The 20,666-nt window shown below is 48.0% G+C and overlaps 1 protein-coding gene across 2 annotated transcripts in view; it reads right to left on the bottom strand.

Annotated features, from left to right (window-relative positions):
• Positions 1–20,666, bottom strand: part of LOC142900263 (voltage-dependent calcium channel subunit alpha-2/delta-1) — a 67,895-nt gene that overhangs the window by 41,778 nt on the left and 5,451 nt on the right. For both annotated transcript variants that reach the window (XM_076044442.1, XM_076044444.1), the window contains exons 2-5: positions 18,124–18,205; positions 17,901–18,017; positions 1,212–1,271; positions 151–186 (exon numbers count right to left, since the gene is read on the bottom strand). In XM_076044442.1, coding sequence (XP_075900557.1) covers positions 151–186; positions 1,212–1,271; positions 17,901–18,017; positions 18,124–18,205 — 295 coding nt within the window. The remainder of the gene's footprint in view (positions 1–150; positions 187–1,211; positions 1,272–17,900; positions 18,018–18,123; positions 18,206–20,666) is intronic.

Raw genomic sequence — 20,666 nt, 5'->3', positions numbered from 1 at the left:
GGAGGGAAAGAAGAGAGGTTGCAGCCCGGCGTAGCGAAACTAAGAAAAAAAAAAGCGTGCGACTCGCCGGCGTCTGGCCGGGAGCCGAGCGTGTTTGCCGGGGCCGAGACGGGAGCAGAGCAAACAGGAGGAGAAGAAAAGCACACTCACATTGTCCTTTGCGTTGTAGTAGGCAATTTCATCATCCTGCAAACAAGTCGCACAGAAACACAAACATTTATTTTTTTTTATGGTGGCCCGCTTCGACTCTGTCTCACGCACACACACACACACACACCATCGTCTGCTGTGCGCGAGTCTGAGGACTCCATCATTAGCGGCGGATTCCTCCCCTCTTTAGCTAACGACGACTCTGGCGCTGGCGAGCGGTCAGATAAATATTGTATGAGCGAAGACGATTGTGCTGAGAGTTTGTCTTTCCCATCCATACGGCCCGTTTGCAGGGCTCCGGGGAGCTGCCGCGGTGAAAGTCCTCATCGGGTGGCATTTATTGTAGCTTTATTTTTTAATGTTCCTGACCATGTGCTGCTTTATTCTGCTTTAATTATCAGCTACTGTGTTGTTTTTGTATATATATTTTTTTTTCATTTCCTGGGAAGCAGGAGAATGTCCTTCATTTACTGTTTAAAAATTTTAAGGAAGCCCACCTGACTTTCATATTTAGGACACTGACCTTAAACACTGGGCTTCCTTAAAACATGGCGCCGCAAGATGGCAGCTTACTAGGAGCAAGGACCCTTGCTTTATGTATTTCGTCATATACATAAGAAGGGTAGGAAAACCATATTGCTTTTACTGTACTGCGAGTGTACACTTTTATTAATGTAGTCATTGGCAATGTGTTCAGCTTTTACCAATGTAAAAATCACAAATCAAGCCAATTTTTACACACTGGACCTTCAAAGTTACGTCTTGATATTATTAATGACACTCATATATGTGAAGACACTGATCACGTTAATGAGTTCTCACAATAATCACCAACAGCGACTGAACAAGGTTGCATTAAATTACATGTCAGACACAGCTCACATCGTTGTGCAGGCCTGCGGGCGACTCGTCTGGTCTGCGTGTAGGGGGGGGCGCTCCGGTGCCCACAGGCACCGTGTTGGTGACCATTGAATCTAAACTAACATCACGCAGCGTAACACACGCGGCCAAAGACTTCCGCCACGTCAATAAAAGAGAACTCATCGTCATCCGCCTCTCACCTCGAACTCGTCCCTCCACTGGTTCTCCTTCTGGAAGTTCTCGGCAGCGGTGGCCAGTTTCTGCAGAGTGAAGAGTGCGACAGGGGGTTCAGATGGGCGGCAGGCTGATTATAGAACACCTGTCCTGGGAGAGTTGTGTCTCAGAGTGTGACGGAGACGGCGGTAACGATCTCGTCCGGAGGAAGAAGCTCCAACCTCGGAGGCCGTCACAGGTTTTTCTGATTTTTTTTATTTTTTTTATCCGTCCTCCCCAACGGCGCCAGCCACCCGCCACAGCTCGAGAGGGTGACGGAGGGTGTCAGAGGGTGTCACCGGCGGCCGATTGAAAAAGGTTGAGGCGGGCGACAAGCGCGTGGGCGAGGATTAGTCACGTCGCGGATATAAATCCGGCCGTGCGGGCGGCGCCCATTATTATGGAATGCGGCGAATTCACAGGGAAGGAGGAGGGAGGGGAAGGCGATTGAAGCCGCGCGGATGGTTTCCACGCTGACCTTTCGCACCCCCCCACCCCCCGACTGCCGACTGAGCGTGGTCAGGAGGACGTGGAGGATCACCGGATCAAAGACGAGTGCAAATGGCTCGCCGGCCGAGAGGCTGTCACTCACGCGCGGCCAAATTAAGCGGGACGGGGATGCAATTCATTTCTTTTTTCTGATTCTCTTCGGCGGTCCCGCGTGCACACGGCCGAGCTCACCAGCCCGCGAGCGGCCGAGGAAAACAGGGTGCTTGGAAAACAGACAAGGAAGGAAATCACAGCGAGCCGCACGGACGCCGTCCATCCACCTGTTCATCACTGTGAGGTCAGATCAAGGCCTCCACAGCCACTTCACCACACTATTATTTTTTAAATAACATTTAGTTAGCTGTTACATTTTGATCTTTAGAAAGATGCAGTTGTGGAGGCAAGGAAACAGACAAGGAATTGGGTTTCTACCATCACAACATGCTGCTGCTGCCATCTCAGATCCTTTTAATGAGTAGCAGGTGAAGCCAGTTGAGACTTTTCCTTTCAGCTGTTCCCTTCAGCCAATCGCCTGCCTCCGCCTAACTTCCACACCCCATAAATCTCCTGCCTGGTCCTTCTCCAGGCCTCCTGGACGGCCAGTTCCAACCTCAGCATCTTCCTCCACCGGCCCTGCTCTGTACTTGTCCAAAACTGTCTCGGTCTGGCCTTGATGATCGCTTGACTAAACAGCTACAGTTGATTTGCAGTTGCACAATTCCAACTGTTAGCCAGTATCTGCGTGGCTCCTATCCATAGCTTTAGCATTTAGCTAACGGCATCGGAACAATGCAGAGTCATCAAAGTTAGAATTATGGGGCCTGGTTTTTGATACGATCACTATAGAAGATGCTTGGAAAACTGCATTAGTCAATCTAACAGTTCTAAATAATGGTTTTGATTTGCAGATTCTGGCAGCACCGATTTGCGTCTAAACTACAAAGATGGAAAAATTTGACAGATGAATATGGAAGATGAAAAAAATAAAGTTTTCAGACGACATAAAGCAGAATGCACCCCTCCCCAAAAAAACGGAGCCGGTAATTCAAACGAAACAGGGGACGTTTCCTTAAAAGTCAATCAGCCGGCGCGGCACGCGGCTCTGTACGCGTCGGAGCTCCAATTTCTGGAAAATGTAATTTGTTGCAAAAGTGCGGTGTGTGAAAATGTAGGTGGTGAGACTGGAAGTAAAACGACCTCTGCGGGTCACACGGGAGGCTGAGAGAGAAAAAAAAAACACAGGCGGTGTGCAGTGCAGTCAGGTAAATAAACACAGGCCGGCCCCCCTCGCCCGGCCTGCATCCTCCTCCTCCTCCTCCTCTTCCCCCTCCTGCAGGAAACGGCGAACCTCAAATAAACTCACCTCACTACACCCACTGACTTATTCCACGGCGGGGAGATCGCCGCGGCCGCAGAGAAACTCCATTCAGGGATGCGCTCCGAATCAAATCACTCATTAAAGTCGCCGGTTTTAAAGGGCCGTCCTCGCCGAGTCACACATCCCTCAGATCGTCAGACTCAGTCGCCGAAAACGAGGCCGTTAAGTGCGTCCGCCGTCACAACCGCTTCCATCCGACGTCGACGTTCCCTCTGGTCCCTCTGGCGCTCCAGTCCCGGGCTCGGTTCCAGACCTGTCACCACCTCCTCTGCACTCGCTGTCAGCAGCTAAATATACGGCGCCCCTCCCCAGCACCCACCGCCCCCAGCACCCCACACCTAGTCCCGACCATAGATACTCACATCAACAACAAGCGGCGCAGCGGATAATGATCGCGCAATGACGGGGGGGCAGCGTCGGCGCAAGAACCTGTCGGAGTTTCAATCGGGGTGTTTTTTTTTTGTGAGTGAAAAGGGGGATTTTCGCAAAAGCGCTCTCCGTGTACCGGCCGCTGAATCAGCGGCGCCAAAGACGCTGTGATCACCCCGCTTGTTATATTTGCTACACTGCTTTAAAACATCATGTTTGCAAATATTGCAAGCGACCCTGTGAAGCACAGGGGTAGTTTAGAGGCGCGGAGCTTCCAATCCCACCAACACCCTCCTGGCTTTTCTCTCCCTCTGCTCACTTCTAATGCGATACACTGTGAATGCATTAACGACGAAACCCGTTGCCCGTCAGTGCGCTAAAATGAAATTCTTGCAAACATTCTGAAAAATTCACAGTGAGGGAGTTCTTTTGAATTATTTGAGCTGAGGATGTTTGGAATGATGCTGTTCTCATAAAAGGTTTACGAAAGCGCACACACCATCTGCGTTTCCCTTACAGTTTTTGCAAAACAAAACCCATATTTCTAAAATGTCAACAAAATACAAATGCGATTTGCAGGTGTTTCCATTGAATGGTGTGTACAAGACGTAATTCTCGTAAAATCTTGTCTTGCCGAGAGATTTACGAGATTGCGTTTGCATTTGTTTGCTTACGTTTCTTTGCTGTCAAGAATTGTTGTTATATTTTTGTCTTTGATAACTTAAAAAAAAAAAAATCCGTCTCCTCCACCGTCCAACCAAAACGCGCCATTTTTACTTGGAGTGAACTGGTCACGTGACCCCCGAACGTTAGGTCCGGTGATACGTAATTTTGCGAAAAAAGTGTTCCCATGACACTTTTGCGATATACCTCTATATCGATACGTGATACGATATATCGATACCAAAACCAAAACTTTAAGCGATATTTGAGAGGTTTTTCGAAGTTCAGGTGTTCCCATTACTAGTTTTTTATTGCGATATTTAGGTTTTGCGCATTTTCTGGGGTAATGGAAACACAGCTATCGCCAGCTAGCTTTTCGATTGCACATCAGAGTAGTGTCATGTTATTATTGATGTCGCTCCACTTTTGTTTTTTTTATTACGTGTCTGCTTTGTTTTTCCTTTAAACAAACCATTAATCCTTGTATTTTATTTTATTAGAATTAAATGTACTGACACTTTCAAATCCCCTGCATCTTCACAATGTATTTTTGTGAAAAAAAAAAAAAAAACACTTGGAGTCGCTGTGCTTTTTAAATCCGCCTCACAGAGAACGCAAGGATTTACATTAGTAATTTGAGAAGGAAGCTCCAGTGGTGGCACTTTGCGCCGTGCTAAAGGCCATGCCTATGACAACTTGCTAACAAACTTGATGGCTAATTTTATGGCAACACAACAACGCCTTATGAAGACGCCGAACCGACCTGCTGACGGTGAATAAGCAATAAATCTCAGACGATAACGGCTCAATCGACCAATTCCTTGCATGTAGTTAATAAGCGTCGAGGCGCATGACCATATGGATATTGATTCCAGACCTTCCCTTCGGGCCAGGGGCCTCGCCTGGTGGCACCGCCTCTTTGTGACTTGATATGCGAGTGTACACAGCAGCTGTTCACCAGTTGATCCGTCGCACCGCTCAGCTAATTTGTGCGGAATAGCAGAGAATCCGAAGTGAAGTGTTTTGTATCAATTAGTCCGTCTCCCTCGCACACTTCCTGTACATAGACGTGCGATTGCAATCCCCCCGACTCAGGCACGAACGAGCCAGTCAGCCAGCCAGCCAGCCAGCCACACACCCACACACACATGCACACAGCACCTCCTGAGAGTGCAAGACCGACGGGGTTGTTAAAAATTCATGACAAGGCTTTGACGAGACTCCTCTCTCCTCTGGGAGACGTGAGGAAGAGAGTGATTGTGTGTGTGCGTGCGCACGAGCGTGCACGCACATGTGGAAAGATACCTAATTACCCTTCTCTTTTTCTCCTCCCCTCATCTCCCTGTTTTTGCCTCTGTTTGCCACTCAATCTCTCTTTGTCAGACGCGCACACACGGGCAGGTTTGTTAGGTTACGCAGAGAAAGCAACATCTCAGTCAAATCCTTCGCTGAGCCTTTGATTCGACGGGACAGCTGACTGAGTGGCAGCTAACCTCTCGAAAGCGGCCTAACGGTTCATTACGGAGCTGCTGGAAACTGACGTCCCTGACAACTGACTAACGGGGGGTCCAGCGCTGCTCTTTTTTCAACAAAAAAAAAAAAAAACACACCAGGGTTTTTAACACTACAGGAGTTTAACTAATGTCAGTGTGCGAGACAGTCTGTTGGACACACCTACACACACACACACACACACACACAAGCACGCACACACACATGGCTCAGCAGGTAGCAATGTTGTCTGATGGTCTGAATGACCAAGAAAGAGGAGAGTCGGGAGAGTTTGGCCTTGTTTTTGGAATCAATAAGTCTCAGCTAGCAGTGAAGAATCATGCTAAAGGTTGCAAAGTGCTGTGTGAATATATATGTGTATATGTACATATATATTTGACATTGTGAAATTTTAGTTGTTTTCGTTGAATTGGCCGTTAAAATGCCCCAAGTATCGTCTATATCCCTCTGAGTGTTATCCATTCATGTGTCTTTGGGCACAACTACATATAGATATGAATAACACATTAAAAATGGATAGGCGACCAGTGGTAGCCAAACGTGTTGGGATGACGACTCAAAACGCCAACCTTTTTATTTTTGTTTTTGCCTTCACCACCCAATTTCCATGTCGTAATCTTCAACATCGGCCCAACTGAGTTCCGCCCCGCCATTCCCCGCAGACGTAGCTGCTCATTAGTCTCCTTTTCACTTTATTGTGGTAGCGACTCCCCCACCTCCACGCCGTAATGAGTTCACTCTGTCACCCGGTGACCTCCGGGGACCTCTGGGGACCTGCGGAGTTGCCGGTTCCTCCTTCCTCCAGCCTTAATGGGGAAGAGAGCGGAACACGCGGTTACATGGAGGAGGGGTGCGGGGTGCGGACAACCAGGGGAGATCGAACGGCGTGGAGATCGAGGGTAGCAAATGGAAGGGTGCAGGCGTTTCACCGCGGCCACTGATGTCGTCCCGCTTGGAGGTGGAACCGACCCTCGGTGATGGCGGCGAGACCTGCTACGCCCGTCGACTTTCCCGACACACGATGCTGAGCTTCTGCTATTTCATGCCTGTACGACTGTGGCAGTAGAGTTGGTAGAGCAGGTTGTCTAATGACCGAAGGCTTGGCACTTCGAAACCTCGCTCCAATTGTCCACCCTGAAGTGTCCTTGGGCAAGACACTGAACCCTATATTGCTCCCAATGGGTCTAGCAGCGCCTTGCATGGCAGCAGCTGCCCACTGGTGTACGAGTGTGTCCATGAATGGGCGAATGAGAGGCCATTGTAAAGCGCCCTGGGGTATCAGGGGTACCATGAAGGTGCTGGAATAGCGCTATGTAAGTCCATTTACATCCCACCTGGAGCATCAAGGACCTGGATACCTGGAGCTACCCTGCGATCCGAAAGGGGCTCAGAGTCCTACCTGTTTGCCCGGCAGTTAGAGATATTTATGCCCTCTTCCCACCTCGGCCTTGGCTGTCATCCTGCCAGGGTAGCCCCAGCGACACCGCCGCTCATTTAGTGACAAAAAACGGCGCCGGGCTTAAAGGATCAGAGGCGAAGATGAGACAAGGTGGGCTGAACCTCGCAGAGGCTTCCAGACTCGCTCGTGCACACGCGGGCGGGCACGTCACCGTGTGTGTTTTCTCGAGGCTCAGCGCGCTTGAAATCAATGGGCCATTCACAGCGCCGCTGCCGTCTGCTCCAGACAACAAAGCGGGCACTCGCAGGACCAGCAGCGGTCTAAAAGATCATTAACGCCTACGCCCAGCCTCGTTTCTCCCTCATCCCTTATTTTTTCCGACGCGTCCGCGTTCAACGGGTCCATCATTACGAGTCCCGGCTGCGGAAAGGGAGGGGTGAGCTGAAGGGATAACAAAAAAAAAGGAAAAGAAAAGTGGAGGACACGCGAGGGGTCAGTGTGGCGAGTCGGCTTTGAAAAAGGGAAGAGAGGGACGTAAATAATGAGCAGACGCATTAACAGAGCGGCCGGCACAAAGAGAGGGAAACAACAGCGCTCGGCGTTGGGAGGCTCTCATTAAAAGTTAGCCTGTGAAAAGTGATGATGAAGGGAGACGGAGAGGCTTTTGTCGGGGCTGAAAGAGAGCGGCGGATGCTTTTTGTGGTAATGCATCTGTTTTTGTGTCATGAGAGGAAAGACTAACAAACGGAGGCTCCTGAATGCGCATCTGGTTGCGCATTTGGTGTGCCTGTGTGTTTCTGAGAGGGCCGGTGGGAGCTTTGAGTTACAGCGGGGAGGAGAGCAGGTGAGGAAATTGTCTGGTCTTTTTCAGGACTTTTTTTTATTATTATTTTCAGCCTGGTTCCAGATTATTTTGAATATTTTTCAACTATCCCGTTTCCAACAAAATGCTGTTTGAGATCTTTGGACAGAGTATTTTATCCATCCCAGAGTCCAAACTAAAATCTAAAGCAGATGAAGAGTTTGCCGTCGGGGCTCTAATGATCTGAGCTGATCACCCTAATGGTATGAGCCCAACCGGAGTGAGTATCCTCAGATAACTCACCACAGTATGAAAATTCATCTTTAGCAGATGATTTCATTGCTGCCAAAATTCTTGGCAGTAAGCCTCGTACTGAATGTCCATTCATCCATTGGAGCTATTTCCCTAGTAACCACTCGGCTCGGCTCTGCTAGGTTCTTGAGCTTTTCTATAAGGTGGCAGGATCTGGAACCAGGTACTGTTTTAGGACCTTCTCATGGGGTTCCGAGCGGTAGTGGAGGTGGAGCTCATAATGGAAAATGAACAAAGGGTTACATCCTGGATGAGTCACCAGTTTATTGCAAGGACAGGGAGGCAACAATTCACACTTGTACTCGCACCTCGGGACAATTCAGTTGGCCAATTAGCAGAACGTACATGTCTTTGGACCTGGGGATGAAGCCGGACCAGGAGAGAACCCACACTCGGGAGAACATGCAGGCTCAATGGCAGGAACACCCTAGACTCAGGAATCAAGTCTGGGACTGTCTGCCCGCGTGTGGGATTTCAGAACTTTAACTTTATAATTTTATATCATCAGAGTTTCAGAAGAAGTAAAGAATGAGAGATAAAACAGGTGGATTCAAGAAGAACGAGCAGATCCTACTGGGGGAAAGAAAGAAAAGTGGAGACCGGGGGTGATGGACTGACACTAGTCAAGCAGCACAAAACGAGACGAAAGCAGTGTGAAAGAGCGGTAATAAAACGCGGCGCATGAGAATAAAGAGGAGAGCCGAGCAAAGGAGGAACGGATATGTATCCCGATGAAAGGAGGCAGGGAGATAAGAGTGAGACAGGGTCGGGAGATGTTAAAAAATCTGGTTTGACAGAGAACAGCGGCGAAAGGTCGGCCGTTTTCACACGGGAAAGAGGCGATGTAGACCGCGGGGAGGACGAGTGGGACGGAGACGTAATGAGGTGGTGAGAGGAGCGAGGCAAAGGGGGTAGAGGAGACGAAGGGAGCCGAGGGATCAGCAGCTCTGTGGTAGAGCCCACGGGAGCTGCTCCCCGTGCCTCCTCCCCGAGGCCGCAGCCTGCGACGGCATCTCTAAATCCACAGCCGCTCCTCTTCATCCTCCTCCTCCACCTCCTGCCCTTGCTCCCGTCTTATTGGAAGTTGTAACTCTGAGAAACGATTATTGTCACCTCATGTAATCTGCGTAATTTGACTCCAACGCAAATATTAGGAGGAAATCTATTCTAAAGAAAAAGCTTCATGGATCAGTAAAAGGGAATAAATAGCTAGAAATCCGAGATGAAGAGCAGCTGGCATGTGCCCGCTCTGGGAAAAGGCCTGTTTGTTCAATGCGCTGTTTGTCAGCGGATCGTCTCGACATGCCGTCGAGACTGAATGAAAGGCTTTCCCGACAAGTTGTGTGGACAAGCGGCAGCATATGAGGCTGAAAAACTAAAGCCAACACAGAGGCGCCAGGAACTGCTCTTCACTGAATAATGGGCAGAATGTCCCCATAAAAGTCCCTAAAGCAAAGAAAAGTGCAAATTGTGGCCGTAATTCTCCTTCCGCCGCTCAGTTTCTCATTATTTTCACATTTCCATTTGAGAAAGCCGTTGCTCTTTTATCATCATTATTACAAGACATTTCTTTTTTACAAATACACTCCGTGTTTGAGATATTAAACTCCCTAAACGATTATTATTTACCTCAGTTTAGAAAGAGTGCTTGGTCACAGAAACTCGATAAAGGCGAGTGACGGGAGATAAACAATGGGAATTTCTTCGGTGGAGATCTGCCTCTTCTTAATGACTTCAAGCCTGGTCCACCGTGCCAGATTAAGACCAGCATAATTTAACAGCCCATCGGCCAGCTCGGTGTGGGCAGGAGCCAGAGACAGAGTCTACTTTAACAGCCTCAATCAGTCACTCGCACCTCTGACTGACGGTGAGAGGAACTCGGCAGGGGTTGACATGAGGCTCTCACTTCCTTCTCACCAATCGTCGCCTACTTTGGAACAGCAGAAAGTGAACAGGAGCGTGAGCTTGCACAAATTGACATCCGTGGAAACTCCTCCCAGGTGGTTTCAATTATTTGCAAGAGACGCTATGGCACTTGTGTGATAGCGGCAGGACCTTTTTCTTGGGAATGTGTACTTCCTTGAATTTGTCTCTTCGCATGTTCCATCTAGAGGAGGTCCTTGATGTCTGCATTGGATCTGACCACTCTTTGTCTTCTGGGTGGAGGGCCAGATGACTATGAACACGGTGACACAGTCTGGTTTTCGTACTGACGTGCCAACATTAATGAAAGCACACCAAACACTTTGCTGAAGAGACATACGGTTCGAGTCAACATTCACTCCCAATGAGTGGAAGAGCAAAGAAGAAACGTGTGCTGTGCTCTTTAAGGAAATGAATTGATAAATTCTAAGAGACAATTGTAAGGAAGAGAACAAAATACTTCATCAGTTTGTACCTCATTTTATTTGTGAATGATTTTTTCAGTGACTATGTTTTTCCGATTGCATTAAAGTTGCAATCAGATAAACACCACCTGCCAAATCTCCCCATAACTTTATATCATTATGATCAAAAAATAAAACCAAACAATTAAATTGTGTAAATCCCCTTGTTCTGCTTCCACCTTCATCCATTTTTATCTCCCCATCAAGTTCGGAATTCAACTGCTTCGTCTCTTCTCCTGTCTTCTTCAAAATTTTTCCTCTTGAACTGAAATCTTCAGAATTCCAAGACAAATAAATAAAAAAAGGATAACATCTTTATATCCAACGTCACTTTAAGCCTGTTTTTTTTTTTTGTTTTTTTTTTTGTCTGTCTTAATAGAATCAGTGTTATTGCACTTTCGAGAGCCACAGGTCTGCCAGACCCAATCGTGTTATTTCCCTCCAAGGGTCTCCTACACAGTTGTGGGTACCATTCGATCTTCACATAACCATCGTAATTTGCGCTAACGCTGAAATGCTTGAGGCGACGCTCAGCCTCTAGATGCTCCCTGTTGTGGCAAATTCTGATTTGCAAATAACCGCCTGTGACCACAGTTGGTTTTGTCCCGATCGGCCTGTTTTGTCTTTCTTCTTTCACAGAAATTACACGAGGTAAACTGCGATCGCCGCCGTCCTTTATTTAGTTGCTGGCGTGATAATTGTGTCATCTGCATACATTAGTGGCTCTGATGGATCTCTTGCTGCGTCGACCGGATTAATAGGCCCAACGCCATTTTGCAGTCAGCAGTCCTGCAGGTCATTAATTAACGATGTAAAAAAAACAATAGTGATGAATGTTCACTCTGCCTAACTGCTGCCAGGCTGCCATAGCAAAAAAAAAAAAAAGAGATTTGGCACCGTTCATTAACAACGCACCGCTTCATGTTTTATTACACGACAGCAGACAAGAATCTGTGCCTTAATGACTGCATAGGGAAGATGATCGGCCGCGGAGCAGCAGCTGTCCTCATTCTCGTCAAACCTACGCAATCTTGGCTTCAATACATTAGGCCCAAGGTCTACGGTGATTGGCTCTTTCTTAATGTATACTTAATATGAGAGCGTATGAATTAGTGAACGACAGCGTGTTGCTGTGCTCCGTGCACACGTGTTGGCTTCGCTGAGACTTGGTATTCCCCACCAGCGAGCGCTTGCTGAGAGTGAATCAATTAAAATTCCGCTCGTTGTCTAGGTTACACATCGGTTGATGCACCACGTTTGTTTTTTAATGTAATAATGGTGCGTGAGTCATTTCAGCAATGCAGGACTCATCGGGGGGACAAAAATCTGGGCTGGATTTCCGCACACGCTTGCAGCAAACGGTCGGATCTGGAGGATCATAGGTGTCTCTTCCTCTCCCCTCAGCTGGCTCCCTTCAGGGGCGGCCGCGGCCAATCATCTGCCTCCATCTAACCCTGTTCGCTGCGCCCTCTTCTCCCACGCCAACTAACTTGATCTCCTCTTTTACTACATCCATAAATCTCCCCTATGCCAGTTCCGACCTCTGCATCCTTCCACTGCGAATATTCACCGTCCATCCTCGGTGCACATCCAGACCATCTCAGTCTTTGCCCCTCAGGCTGCAGCTCCAACACGGGCAACGCGCACCGCCTCTCTGATGTACTCATTCCTGACCCCGTCCATCCTGGATGCTCCCAAAGAGACCCTAAACATTTTTATCTCCTCTGCCTCCAGCTCCGCCTCCTGTCTCGTCCTCTGCTCCACCACTGCTCTGCTACTTTGGTTATTCTTCCAATATTGAAATGGAGCGATAAAGAAGTAATGAATCAAAGAACTTTAGGATGTTTTCATTCTAAACTGAAGCCCTGGTTTGACACAGTAGTAAACGCAGTATGGATTTCTTCTCGAGGAATTTATTCGTCGACGGTTCCTTGCCTCACCACAAGTCTAGTTAGAATTCCCCATCTGCACCTCACCCTCCCACAAACTCCCTTTCGTTGCTTTCGCACACAAGGACAGACAGACAGACAGACACACGCATGCGCTCACACCCCCAAATGCAGACGTGCAGGCTGAGACATGCAGACACCTCTCGCCTGCTTAATATAATGAGCGTCAAGCAGAGATACGCGGTTGAGTAACATCTGCTTCAGAGACCGGCCTGCGTCTCTGATCATATCGCCGCCTTTGTTCATTACTGCGGTGACACGCGCACGTTACACGCGCGCAACAATAGCTTACATCGTGACAGAAAGATGCGCCCCGCCCACCACCACCACCTCTTCCACCGCTGGAAATAAATAAATTATCAAAATAATTGTGCCGTCACATCTTGAGCTCATTATTCTAGCGTCGTCCCAGCAGCCGTCTGATTAGCAAAAACATGGGGCCCCCAACACCTGTGGCAAATATGGTCGGACACCTGGCGGGTGACGGCATTAGATGCATGAATAACACAGAGGAAACGTACAAAAAAAACACACACCGCGGACGGCGGGTCGGAGGAAGATCCGACGTTGGTGAGGAGGCGTTTTGCTGTTTTGGCGTGAAGGTGTAAAATTCACCACGGAACTCTGGGACTCCTGCAGAGGTTCACCACGTGAAGTTCAGGCAATACTTCAATTCACTGTGTAGGCTGGCGCATTAGTGACAGACAGGGTGGAGCCGTTCACATCAGCAGAGTAGTGGGACACACGCAAACAGGGTCAGTGACAGTGGAGGGAGGGGCAGATACAACTCAGCTGGCAGATCTGACAAAGCAAAGCAAACAGCTGTAGATGCTGAACCGGCTCTCGCTTGCGTGGATGCATTGTTGTTGTTGTGGGTTTTTTTTTTTCCCCCTCTGCCTTATCGGTTTCCCTTTGTTTTTGTTTTTTTTTAGCAGTTGCAGTTCTGCAGCACCAATAAATTAGATTTTAATTACAGCGCGTGTATACGGCAAGACAAAGGGAGAACCGGCAGCTGATGAGAGAGAGAGGGGCGGGGCCGGCTGCGCGACGGGAGGGGGGAGGGGGGATGGGCTCAGGTAATTGGATCTTGCCTCGGGCACATGGCGGGCTCTCACTGTGTGCTCCACGATTTGCGAGAATGCCTTTTCATAATTTCCCTCCGCCTTTCCAGTGTCAGAAGTGCGCTCTTTACCAAACACTGCGAGGGGGGAAGTTGCCATTAGCTTAACGACGCCTTCCAACGGCGGCAATAGACACGATAGGCTAAGCCAGCCAAATAATGAAAAAAAAAAAAAAACAACCTACGAACAGACGATACAGTGCCCTCAATTGACTCCATTTCAGAAAAAGCGGCACTAGCTAGAAATTCATTAGAGTAGCATAAGGCTGGCCAGATATACTGTTCCCCAGCAGGGGTGCAGAAAATTCACAGGAATCAGCTTTGGCTTCTAATAACACAACTCTCGGTGGTTTGTACTTGACTATTTATTTGCTTTGGTTCAATAGCAACGTGCAGCTTATACTTGTGGAAAGTAAACTTTAATGGAGTTTGACAGCAAATGATGTTGAAGAATGTGTGTGTGTGTGTGTGTGAGCGCGCATAGAAAATCGCTCTATGTCTGAGCTGCAATGAAAAATGACTTTATAATTCAAGTGTATAGAAAAGCAAGTGTGCCATTATTGAATGGCGCATCATCATTATCCCCTTGACATTAAGTGAAATTATTGCTAAATCATCGCGCAGAGAAACAAGATGATTGTAATAACTGTTTGATTATCAAGGCGACAAGTTTGTGTAGAAACTTGCCTATGAAAATGTATTCACACTGGGTGCTAAGTGGGTTTTATGAAGTGAATATTGGGAATTTATTAATTCCTAATGCATCAGGAGGACACGCGGCCCCTGTGATCAAGGGTGATGCTTAAAAACTTTTTTGCCTATGACTAGAGTCTTCCATCAAAAAGGGCTCATTATCATTTACCGCCTGTTTTTTTTTTTCCTCTTACAACATTAATAATGGCTTGGCTAAAGTGAGTGTTTTGTGTGAAGTCTGAACCCCCGGTACACTTTGTTAAAAAACTTTGAAAAAGCAATCTCGGGCTGGGCCGATTAAATATTAATAATTCATGTTCCACTCAGCCAACTCTTTCTAGTAGATACATTAATAGACACTTCCTAATTCCACACTCCCGTGGCTGTGAAACGTGTCGCCCGGCGAGGCCGTCCGTCGTCGAGAGCAGGAGAAGTGCTGGCATCTGCGTCGTGGCCGTGAACCTTCATTGCCGGCGAGTTTTATTTTGGAAAGTACGTTCTTAAACTATTACTGCCGGCGGAAAAGCAAGTGTTTTATACATAGAAAGTAGTTATGGGAGCGCTAATGGGTTACCAGAAAAATATTCCCCTGCCATTCTTTGTGCATGTGCGGCTTCATTTGCCCACGTGATACATGTATTGATTCTACTGATGATGAATAGATTCATTGGGTGTCTCTGCAGGCCAATAACAGAAACAACAGAGATGCTCCTTATACAATGCAATTTTTTTCCAGGCTTGTTTGTTTGTATTTCACAAAGCATACTCTTCAGTAGTCCCAAGATTACTTGACGACAGCTGTATTTTGCCAACAAAGCCGCCGACAAAAAAATTGTGAGTCGCCAAACTGAGGCTACCTGACACCACCAGATAATTCAATAGGACACATACAGACCCACTGTGAGACGGCGTGAGTATGATTTCAAATTAAGTTTGCTTGCGTTAGTGTCACCGTTGAGTGATGCGCCCTTGCTGCTCGGAGAAGGACTGAAATGCACTCACTGGCCACTTTGTTAGCTAAAATGTTTTCACTGCTCGTTAGCGAAAAGTAGCTAATCAGATGCAGTGAAGACGGCTTGCTGAAGGTCAAAGCAGAGCATCAGGACGGGGCAGGGGATTGAAGTGGCTTTAAACGTGCCGTGGTTGTTGGTGCCAGACGTTTAAGGCTGCGTTCAGACTGCAGGCGAATCTGATTCAAATCGGATTCCTTCTCAAATCTGATTTTTCAAATCGCATCTGTACTTGCTGAAGGTCAAGGCAGAGCATCAGGACAGGGCGGGGAGTTGAATTGGCTTTGAACGTGGTGTGGTTGTTGGTGTCAGAGCTTTAAGGCTGCGTTCAGACTGCAGGCGAATCGGGTTCAAATCAGATTCCTTCTCGAATCCGATTTTTCAAATCGCATCTGTGCAACTGCGATTTGAAACTACCTCCCAAAGGTGGTTTCAATCTGTCTTGCAAGAATCGAATTTCATGTGGTTTGTGACCGTTCAGACTACAAAAGAGCCATCCGGTCTCAATCTGGATGGGCTACAAATCGGACTTTGGCTGCCCACTTCATTTAGGTAGCCAGTACAAAGGGAGGTGTGCCTAATAAAGTGGCTGTTGAGTGAAACAGCTACCAGTCATGAGTTTCAAGTTTCTTCTCCAATCGAAACGGAGAGCGCCGCCCTCAAAGCCCCCCATACCTCCCCGCCCCCCACCCCTTTGGCCTCCTCTGTAGCTGATTGCTTTCATCAGTCCACCACTTCACAAGTCTCTCATCTTCATGCATTCGCCCCTCTTTCTTTCGCGTCAGGCATTCATCCGTCCGTCTTGCCGTCCGCGACTCTGAGCGGGCGAGAATTCAATATCGCCGTGCCCCGGGGTTACGCATGGGAGAGAGTGAGACCTACAGATGCAATAAAGAGAAAGAGGAGATCGATGTCCCGGGGTTGGACGAATGGCCAGCGCCGGGGCCGGCTGACCCTCCGCCGGCCGAACCTCTCTTACTAAATACCACTCACTCACTCACCCGCACCTCACCCCATCTAGCTCCGCTTTCATGCGCGCGGACGGCTGAAAGCCATTTTATTAGGATGCAACAAATTTTATGAGAACCGGGGATGGAAAAAAAATAAAAAAAATAGGAGTGTCCGTGTGTTTGCCTGATAAACACGAGCCGGAGACTTGGCAGAAGATTTGCGCATGGACGTTCAGAAGCAATCATGACGACAGAACAACGATCGCGCCTTGTAAAGGCAGAGAAATGGCTTGTGTTGGCTGCGAAGAAAGAAAACGGGAGGGGGAAATATGATATAGACGAGCATCTCTGACCCAATTCTAAATTCGAGGGAAAGAAAGCAAAGAGGGGATCTGGAGGGGGGAAAGCGAGAACATCCCCAGGGTCACAGCTCTCATTATCACACTGTATCCCACGGAAAGAGAGAGAAAAAAAAAGCAAAACAACCCCCCCCCCACCCCCCACCCCTCAAAAAAAAAAAAGAAATTATCAGCCTTACTTTTCAGTCTTCCGCATGCATACTTGCCCCCCCCCCCCCGCTACGGAACGTGCACGGATGTGAATAAACGTGTTAGCGGATGGCAAACAAGAAATTGCGCCCTTGTTTTGTTTCCTTCTTAATAGACAATTTGCACAACTGACAGTCGTCTCCTGAGACACTCGCACATATCTGTTACACATGGGCATTCGCTCGTTCCCGTAAGGACAACAACTGTAACTAGGCGGGAATTGCAATAAGCTGTCATTGCATTTGCACTGTGTACTGTGAACCTGCCATTGCACTGTTGCATCTTTTGTAGTGTTATGTTATCATCTTATCTATTTTATTTCATTTATGGTAACACCATACCTTAGTGCTATCATTTTGTTGTATATCTTGTGCAATGACAACAAAAGCTATCTATCTATCTATCTATCTACCTATCTATCTATCTATCTATCTATCTGTCTGTCTGTCTGTCTGTCTGTCTGTCTGTCTGTCTGTCTGTCTGTCCATCCATCCATCCATCCATCCATTCATCTCTATCTTGTGATCGTTTTTAACTTGAGTATCTGTCTGGTGTCGGCAGAAAAGACACCATTTAAAAAAAATGACACCAGAACATCTCGCTTCTGTATGGACACGCACAGTTGACAATGACACAAAGACTCTCTCAAGCAGGGCAGAGGTTGCAGTGCCACCTGCTGCGAGATCGGTTATCGATCTGTTTACAGGTGTGACCCTCAAAAAAAAAAGAACAACTCCTTATTGGGATGCCCCAAAAGACAGCAGCAGTTCTGCCACGCCTGGACTCTATAAAACTGCGGGGACTCTGTCACATCGTCGGTTCGTCATGGGTTGATCAATGGTTCATCTATCTTTCTTTCTTCATCTATTCGTAAACCTGCAAGAAATGGCTCTGATCCTTGATTACGTTTCTTTATTTCAACTGGGAGTTAATTAATCACCGACCATATGAACGAGCTAGTGAACATTAATTGTCCAGGAAGACCCAGAAACATCTACAATGGCCCCAAAGTCTTTCCTAGGGTATCTATCTATCTATCTATCTATCTATCTATCTATCTATCTATCCTGCTCTGTTGGGTGCAGGGAGACTCACCTCCAAGGCGGCGGACCTTTTCAGCAGCAACTGCTCGATTTTGGTGGCCGCCCTCTCCACCAGCTCCTCGGCGTCGTTTTGCTCCACCGTGTACAAGTGCTTGTTTCTCTGGAAAATCTGCAACAAAAAAAAGAAAAATAAAACGAGCACATCACGTCAGTGGCTTTCGCCACCGGCGCACACGTGTTGGGATTTTGGAGGTTAGCGGTGAGAGTGTTCGTACTTCGGTGAGGCTCCTCCCCGCCGCCGCCGTGTCGGCCAGGGCCACCAGCTCCTTCTGCATCTGATCGACCCATTCTTTAATCCTGCGGTGGGGAGGGGAGGGGGTGGGGGGGGGACAAGGGAACAAGGGCGACGCGCACCATAAATCTCGTCACTCAGGTGTAATCAGTCGCGAAGACACATCACAGACGTTTCGCCGCGCAATCAAACTGTCACCGGAGTTATCCGTCATCTCGAGAGAGGCGTGTCGAGAGTCGACGGCGTTTGGGGTAAAAAAAAAAAAAGAGAGACAACAACACCAACAACAACAACAACGACAAAAGCAGTGGAGAATTAGCCTGACAGGTCGAGCGTGGCACCGGCCAATAACGATCCCAAATCCCCGCGACGGCGCTTCTTTAAGCGTCGGCCCCGTAATTACTTTCTGCTTCAAACATGAAGCCCGACCAGTCAGATTTTAGTGTCTGCGGCGCCGTGACAGGTGACAATGATGTAATTGGACGTGGGGAGGGGGTTGGCGAGGGGCACGGCCGGTGGCTTCTTATCCCACCTGTATATCAAAGAGCTCGGTCCCAGCCTGCCGGCGGCCACACGCTGGATTACACCTTCCTCTCATCCTCTTCCAATCACCCTGTCACACCGCAGTGAACTCACAGCGCGCGCCTACACGCCCTCCGACGGGGGTGTGTAAGTTTGCGCCTCCCAAAAGGGTGACAAAGGCCCTGAGAGCTGTTTATTTATTTATTTATTTATTTATTTATTTATGTATTTGGTGAGTTGCACGTGTGTGACTTTAACGATCGCCGACATCTCGATTCCCGCCCGCCGAGGATCGAGGCTGTGGGAGGTGCATTAATTCAATTCCGTGCGTGTGCCGTGCACATGCATACGCATGCACCTGCGCATTAATATTGCATGAGAATGATAACAAATTGGCATCAGTTGCTTTCATGGCAGGTGTTCACACTGATGCAGAATCAGCAGGGTTTTTTTTGTTGTTTTTTTTCCTACTCCCCTCAGTGGGTCCGGGAGGCTCAGTCACACCTGGAATTTAGTGGGAAGTTACAGTCGACGTGCTTCAATATCAGCTCCGATGTTTAATGCCGCTTAAGTAAATGCCCGCGCCGTGAATGGAAAGAGAAAAGCAAACAGAAGGGCGGGAAGAGATGGAATCAGCAACGGCTGGGAAAATTCCTGAGAAAGCACATCTGCTGCAAAAGGTGAGACTCTTTGCAGGAGCGGCGGGGGAGGTGGGGATACACGGCGCGAATGAGAACAAAAGGTAGAGGCTAGAAGGTGAGATTAGACCAGGGTTCTGCTGCTGCGTCTCAATTCCCAAAGCCAGATGGCTCGGAGGTTGTGGGCAGCACTGCCGGGACGGAGAGGCCCGTCACTGATAAAGTGTCTGTGTAAAGGGAAAAGCGTGCATGCATGCAGATGCGAGTATGAAATGTACGTTTTGGTAGCTCAAACCCAGCAAGGGTTGACGACCAAAAGAGGCACAGTGAATCGTGAGCGATCACCAGGGTTGCAGGATGTTTGCCATCATATGTATCTACCTCGAAATCGCTAGGGCTAATGCTAATAGCGACAATTGGATCTTTAGAGCACACTATATAGGCATTTTTTTTTTCTAAACAATGGTTCTGAAAGTTAGCTTACACTTTATAGGCATGACAAAGAAAGAGCTGCAGCCCTGCTGTTGAGAAACAGTGCGTCTCGCTATCGCTTGGCGCAGGACAATATTTAGTCTACGGTTGCTGGACTGGAACCGGCTCGTGAGACCATTTGTCATTTTAGGACACCAACAGCGTCATTTCTTCTTTTCTGTGTGTTTCTAGCGCGGAAGCGACAGAGACCAGAGAGGAAGTCAGAGGAGGAGGAGGCCAGGGAGAGAAAGAAGAGACAGCAGCAGGACTGGCGGGATCTCACAAGTTGTATTTCCCAATGTCCCGGCCAGCAGGGTGCGCTGTGCCAGCGGCTGGGCCGCCCTTCTCCCTGTGTGTCAAGTCATTCAAATGAATTTGAAACAGTCATTCTAACTGTGATGTGTTCCAACAGCAGTTGAACTCTTTCCTTCTTTTTTAGCAGCATATCTGACGTGGTTTGATTGTAAAATGTGAGGAAAGATCTAAATCCACAAACTGAGACACACTGCAATATGCAGTTTACCTGACTGATTGCTTGTTCGGTCAGCTGACTGACTGACTGACTGACTGACTGACTGACTGATTAAAACTTTTATGATCAGATTGAGTCTGACTTTGTTTTGTTTTAGCACATCAGCTGCACATGTCAGACGCAGCAAACGCTGGCATAACATCACAACAGCCACAACTTTAAGTCAAGATACCAAAGTCACACAACACCAACCACCACAATAAGAAACTATTTAACATTTAACATTCCTGTTGTGTATGCATGTGAACTGAATCAAGCTCCACGTTGGTTTTTTTTCGATTGTCCCACGTCTGCTGTCGTGACTTTTGCAGTATTGTAGTCGCAATACCTGTTAAGGTGACTATAATGAATATGGACAATGAC

The sequence above is a fragment of the Nelusetta ayraudi genome, unplaced genomic scaffold (assembly GCF_046127955.1).
Source record: "Nelusetta ayraudi isolate G7.1 ecotype Tasmania unplaced genomic scaffold, CSIRO-AGI_Nayr_v1 ptg000080l, whole genome shotgun sequence".
NCBI classification, from domain to species: Eukaryota; Metazoa; Chordata; class Actinopteri; order Tetraodontiformes; family Monacanthidae; genus Nelusetta; species Nelusetta ayraudi.
The sequence above is the reverse complement of the archived record's forward strand: the minus strand, read 5'-3'. Positions and strand labels throughout refer to the sequence as shown.